Below are 6,000 nucleotides of genomic sequence, written 5' to 3'. Positions count from 1 at the left end.
GGCAGAAACTCTGGGGAGGGCTGGGGCTTGGAGATGAGGCTGGGGCTCTACCCACACCTTCCTGGTCTGCAGACCCACCTCCTCAGCCAGGCTCTGAAAGCTGACCTTGAATGCCAGCTCAAATGGGCTGGGCACTGACCAGAGGAGGCCCTGCCTAGTGGCTCATTACCATGGGAGGGAGGGCACTTTTCCTCCCTCCTCCTTTTGCCGCTTCCTCCTCCTCCTTACCTCGCTCAGTTTCTTACTGGCTCCTCTCCTCCGAGGCCAGATCACAGACCTGAACAACTGACAGCCATTCACCGTGGCACCAGGAGCCCAGACACACAGAGGCGAACGGACGGAAGGCCCCGGGAACTGCCTACAGCCATGCTGGCTCTCAGACTGCTCTTTCTGGGCCTGCTTGCGGCAGTGCCACCCGCCAGCTGTCAACAAGGTAGCCCAGGACAGGGCCAGCCCTGGTGGCTGTGGTGAGGAGAGGGTCAGGCCGGGCTGGGCACTGGGGACCCAGGGGTCCATAGTGGACTTTACTCCGGAGCAGAGCCAGGTTTCTGAATGATCCCTAGTGAATAAGAAATGGGAACAGCAGGGGAAGGGCTGGATCTAGGATTTGGGGGAGGAACAGAGTTGGGACCCCAAGCCCAAGAGTAGGAATTGCCCCAGAGGTGCCTGGTCCTGAGGTCAGGAGTCAGGGACCTTTCTGAGGGTGGAAGTGGGGTTTCGAACAGGGTCTCCGCAACCTCAAAAGGTCAGGGCTTGCCCGGGGGTGGGGGGGGGAGGGCAGTGTCGGGGTTGTCTGTGGCTTTGACCTCAGTCTTTCTTGTTGCACCTCCCTGGGCTCAGCCTGGTGTGGCCCCTGCCAAGTACCTGAGCTTTTCATTTGGTTTTACTCGATCTTGCTGTCTGGCCTTGAACCAATCATTGCCCCTCTCTGTCTGAGTCAGTTTTTCCCCCACCCATACAGTGAGGACAATAAACCTCCCCTGTCCACCTCCCAGGGCTGCTGCCCATCAGGGGTGTGGAAGGGTGAGTGCCACACCTTAAAATCTGACACCCACCCGGGGCTGTCATCCGCAGCCAGTCTGGGGACTCTGCTTCTGGGACGTGGGTTGTAAAGGTGCCTCCAGAATACTCCCTCCTTTGCTCAGGTGCCCTGAGCTCTCTGGGATGTCTGCTTCCAGGTCTTAGAGTCCCTCTGGGGTATGGGAGACCAGAGAGGTTGAGTGTGTTTTGCTGGTCACAAAGGGCAGGCAAGAAGGGGCAGGACCCAGGTCACCTTTGTCTTGCCTCAGGCTCTGCCCACCTAGAAGGAGGAGCAGGGGATTGCGGTCTCTGGTGTGTTTGAAGGTTGTCACTGCAGGGTCAGGAGGAAGCACCAGAGACCCTCTTTAAATCCTGATCACCCACTGACCTGGAGAAGCATACGTCTGAAAGGGACTTTCACTCTTCCTCGGGAACTCAGGGCACCCACACTGATTGTGCTAGGTTACACCTGGAGAGAAGTCAGTGTCCTGATTCCTTCCTTGTCCCAACAACTGTGAGACTCAGAGAGGGTTCAGAGAAGGGGTGGAACTGTTGGTGCAGCAGGAGTGCTTCAGGCTAGACTCAAGGAAGGACTTTTGAGTAGGACGGAGGCAGAGTGGGGTTTGGATGCCCAGCTTGTGTCCTTCACAGTGCGGGAGGGCACTAGGGATGCAGGTGGTCTGATCTGGAGGCAGGGCTCCTGAGAGCTTCCTGCAGCTCTGGCACCTCCGTGGGACCCCCGCCTCTTGCAGATCTTCCCTCTCCAGCTGCCTCAGGCTCAAGGGGCCCAATGGTGCCTGGTGGGGTAGACAAGAGCCCTTTTGGGTTGCAAGTGGATGGAAGGAGGAGACTTCTGGGGAGTCTTGAGGATCTAAGGTGGGGGCAAGGGCCAAGGGCCAAGGGGCAAAGATGCCAAACAAGGCCTGTGTTCTGTTCACTGCTCTGAGCCCCCAGCTGAGGAAACCAAAACGGGCTTTGAAGCTGTCTTCTTGTCCCCCTCCTGACCCCCCACCCTGACACAGCCGAGAGCTTGCTCCCACGCTCTCCAAAGGCATCTTTCCCCTGTCCCTTTCTCTGGGAACACCCCAGCTGAGCCTGTCTGAACCACACTCCCACACCCTCCCTGGCACCAGAGGGACCTCTTGTTACAGAACAGGATTTTCCAGATGCCAGCTCAATTGTGCCAGTCCTGGGTGGGGCCCCTCAGCCTGCTGGGAGCAGGGAGGAGGAGGGGTGCCACCTGAACTGGCAGGCTGAGGTTGCTGTTCAGGGCTGTCTTTGGGCCCTGGGGTTTAACTGCTCCTTAGGGCGTCCAGCATGTGACCCAGTCAGTGTGGTGAGGGCAGAGGCTTTGGGCTGCCTGGTTTTCAGACAGTACCCTCAGGCCTGCTCCTGCCTAGAGTCCCTCAATTCCTCTGGGAAGCCCTGTTTTCTCCTAGAGCCTGCAGTTATTAGGTTCAGTGAGGGGGGGGACAGAATGGTGCTCCCTCTTGTCCTGTACCCCTGAATGTCACCTGGCATCCTGCTGATGGTCTCCCCAACCCTTGGGGCATGAGGCGCCCCTTCCTGACCTGTCTCCGCCAGCCTGCTGCAGGTTCCCCTCCTCCCCCTCTTGTCTTTAGGCTTAGGAAACTTGCAGCCCTGGATGCAGGGTCTCATCGCCGTGGCCGTGTTCCTGGTCCTGGTAGCAATTGCCTTCGCTGTCAATCGCTTCTGGTGTCAGGAGGAGCCGTGAGTGTTCCCCGAGAGCCCTGGGCACGGGCTGGCCTTAAGCAGGCAGGGCTTGCCTTGGGATCAACTCTAGTTGCACTGGGCAGGGCCCCATAAAGCCCCTCATCCAGCCCTCTCACTGTGTGCCAGGCAGACAGAGGCCCAAGAGCACAGGGTGAGCTGGTGCTAACTTGCTAGCTCCCTGACCTGGGCCAGAGAGCAGGCTTCGAGGTGCCTATTCCCCCAAGAGCTATGAGAAATGTCTTTTCTTCTTGGATCTCTCAGTGCTCCCACCTGTATGTACCATTGGGGTGACTCAGGAAGTCCCACCTTTCCTGAGGGTCAGCTACGGTGCTGCCAGCAGGGGGCAGAGTGGAGCAGTAGAACGGACACTCCTCTGCCCACAGGCTCTCAGAGCGGAAGGGAAGAGGGGCATGGACCTGCAGGCACAGGGCGCTTAGTGCTGCCCAAGGACAAGTATAGAAGATGAGGGTGGTGGGAGGCTGACCTGGTCGGAGGGACAGAGGAGGCAGCCCTAAGGATGAGGGGAGGCAGTCCCAGGACAGAGCAGGGAGGGGAGGGGGGGGCAGCGTGTTTCAGTCCTAGGAAGGAAGAGCATTCCAGGGTGTTGTGTTAGGGGGCATGGCTCCAGGGCTGCTGGGTGCAGCTGTGCGAAGTGGAGCAGGTAGAGACAGGGCAGAACCCCTGCCTGGGACAAGGTTGCAGCTGTCTGCAGGGGCCTCATTCCCAGTTAGCTTAGAAGAGCCCACTCAGTTCCATGCGGCTGAGGGTGGGCACAAGGAGGGAGGGATTCGCAAGGCGCAAGATGAGGCTGATGATGAAGCAGGGCCCAGGTCAAGCAGGGTCCTGGACGCCAGACACTGGACTTGACCCTAGTGCAATAGGAATCCATTATAGAAGTTTAAAGCTCTGCCCGGATGAGTGGCAGGGACTTGGCAGAGGCATGCTGGGTACTCCATGGTTGGTGGGTGGAAGGGGGCCAGTTTGCAAGTGAGAAGGCCCAGGAGGAAGCTGTTCCACCTGGGGCCAGGAGAGAGACCAGACTCTAGAGGTGGCCTGGCTGCTCTCAGGCCTGTGGAGGACAGACACCCCAGGAGTTGGCGGATGGAGACCGAGAGGGCAGGAGGGAGCAAGGTCATCCAGGTTCTGATTGGGGGCACTCACTGAGGCACAGACACAAGAGAAGGAGGAGGCGTCCTGCTCAAGGGGACCACGGAGCTTAATGAGGAGCCTGGTGGTATTGTGGTTTCAATTGGGCTGCTAATGCAAGGCAAGCAGTTTGAAGTCATCAGCCTGCTCCGTGGGGGAAAGACGGGGGGCTTTCTATCCCGTAAAGCTTGCCCTCTCAGAAACCTGCTGGGGCATTTCTACCCTGTCCTACTGGTCGCTATGAGGCAACATCAACCTGATGGCAGTGAGCCAGGTTTTGGCTGAGCTTAGTAAGGACATATTAACATGGGATGGAATCAGGCGGAGGGACTGTGAAATGGCTAAGGAAGGGAAGGCTACTGGAAGAGCAGAGACCTTTGTGGGAGCAGCCACAGGGCAGTGGGCTTAGACTGGAGTATGAGGTAAGGAGCCTTTTCTTGAAAAATGCTTCCTTTCTCCCCTGGCCCCCCTCGGCCTTCATGGCCAGTGGCCCTGGGCTCCGATTGCCTGCAGACCGGAGGGGCAGGCACTGAGCATCCTTCTTCTGGCCTGGGGGCTGAGCTGAGGTCAGGAAGGAAGGAGCACAGGGAGGTTGGGAGGGGCTGGAAGGGCTGTGGATTCAGGATATGTCTTTTGCAAATCTTGGGTCCCAAATCTGAGATGCCTCCCTGCACGAGCACCACAGGGCAGGAGGAAAGGTGTAAGGCTCAGTGGGAGGGGCGGGAAGCAGGCTGTGGACAGTGTCCTGTGGGAAAGCTGGTTCTATGAAGGGGTCATCTCTGTCCCTTGGGACTGTGAGAAATAGAGTAAGAGAGAGAGCCAGCCAGTTCCTGGAGTAGGCCCAGAGTGTGGGGGAGGGGAGGAAGGCGAAGGTTCAGGAGTCCTACTGATATGCCCTACAACCCCCGCTCCCACCCCCGCACACAACAGGGAACCCATGGACTCGGTCATGATGGTTGGAAAGAAGGATGCAGATGGGATGCTGGTGGGGACAGATGGAAGATACTCCTCCATTGCGGCCGGCTTCAGGTGAGAGCCAGGTACCTGGTAGACAAGTCTCCGTGACCCAGGGGTCTAAGGGGAACCTCATTCCAGGTGCTTCTGAGGGGGAGGGGGCTGAGAGGGTGGAGAAGGGCTCAGTGAAATGAGGCGGGGTGTTCTGTGAGGGAAGGGCTGGTGAGTCGACAGGGCTTGGTGAGGGTCACAGATGGAATACCAGTTTGGGGAGAGGGCTCAGTCAGGGATGGGTGCTTGGTGGAGGAGGGGTTCAGTCAAAGGGGCCCATAGGGGAAGGGGCACAGGAAGGGGGTTTGTTGAGAGGATGGGTGGGGAAGGTCCCTTATGTGAGGACAAGGCTCAGTGGGGAGGATGGTCGGTAGAAGAGGGGCCTCGAAGGAAGATGGGGTTCAGGGAGGTGGTGCTGAGTGGCATGTAGTCTAGGGGCAGACAGGGGAATTCCCTTCTGGGAGTCAAACATTCATTCCAGAAAATATTGGCCTCCCAAGTATAGGATGGGGCTGGGTGAAGGGACCGGGGAGAAGAGTGAGGCCTAGGCAGGCCCCTGCCATCCTCTTTCAGGTTCAATGAGCCTGAGAACGCTTGCAAGAACATCTCTCCAGAAGAGGACAAGGTCCGGAGCACCCCCATGTGATCCCTACCCTGAGGCTCCCGAGCATGAGTGATCAGCCGGCCACCGCCTTCTGTGTGCACAAATCTACCGTCCAGGGCCATCGTCCTCTGACCCCCACGCCGGCCCTGCCCTCCCTGAACTAGAGCAGCCTGCCTTGGGGCGCAGACTGTGTCCAGGTTGGGGCTTGATTGTGGCCCTGCAGTCTCCCAGGGAGACTCCCACGAGATTCAGAAGCGCTCTCTGTAAAGAACAGTCAGAGCTGCCATCCTGCCTCTCATTTCCTCCCCACAACGCTGGAAATGGCCTTCATTTCTGTGAAATAAAGACTTGTATACTTCTGGGACGGAGGGTCCCAGGGCTAAGAAATCACCCCTCTGGCTCCCAGTGAGGCCGGGCTTTACTTCCTGAATCTGAAAATTACCTTCCAAAGTCATGACTTTCCAAGATTACTCTGTGATCACACAGCAGCT

General features: G+C 58.2%; 1 protein-coding gene across 1 annotated transcript; it reads left to right on the top strand.

Moving 5' to 3' along the window:
* The first annotated feature begins 238 nt into the window (after positions 1-238).
* On the top strand, positions 239-5,660 carry PDZK1IP1 (PDZK1 interacting protein 1). The gene is made up of 4 exons (XM_075539732.1): positions 239-433; positions 2,643-2,751; positions 4,831-4,929; positions 5,479-5,660. Exons 1-4 carry the CDS (start codon positions 367-369, stop codon positions 5,549-5,551), a joined length of 348 nt encoding a protein of 115 aa, XP_075395847.1. The 5' UTR covers positions 239-366; the 3' UTR covers positions 5,552-5,660.
* The last annotated feature ends 340 nt before the right edge of the window (positions 5,661-6,000 follow it).

Source organism: Tenrec ecaudatus, chromosome 1 (genome assembly GCF_050624435.1).
Source record: "Tenrec ecaudatus isolate mTenEca1 chromosome 1, mTenEca1.hap1, whole genome shotgun sequence".
In the NCBI taxonomy this organism is placed as follows: domain Eukaryota; kingdom Metazoa; phylum Chordata; class Mammalia; order Afrosoricida; family Tenrecidae; genus Tenrec; species Tenrec ecaudatus.
The sequence above is the reverse complement of the archived record's forward strand: the minus strand, read 5'-3'. Positions and strand labels throughout refer to the sequence as shown.

Coding starts and splice junctions, on each gene's coding strand:
- PDZK1IP1 (XM_075539732.1), top strand. CDS start 367: ATGCTGGCTCTCAGACTGCTCTTTCTGGGCCTGCTTGCGGCAGTGCCA. Junction 2,752..4,830: donor TTCTGGTGTCAGGAGGAGCC/GTGAGTGTTCCC, acceptor CGCACACAACAG/GGAACCCATGGACTCGGTCA. Junction 4,930..5,478: donor TCCATTGCGGCCGGCTTCAG/GTGAGAGCCAGG, acceptor ATCCTCTTTCAG/GTTCAATGAGCCTGAGAACG.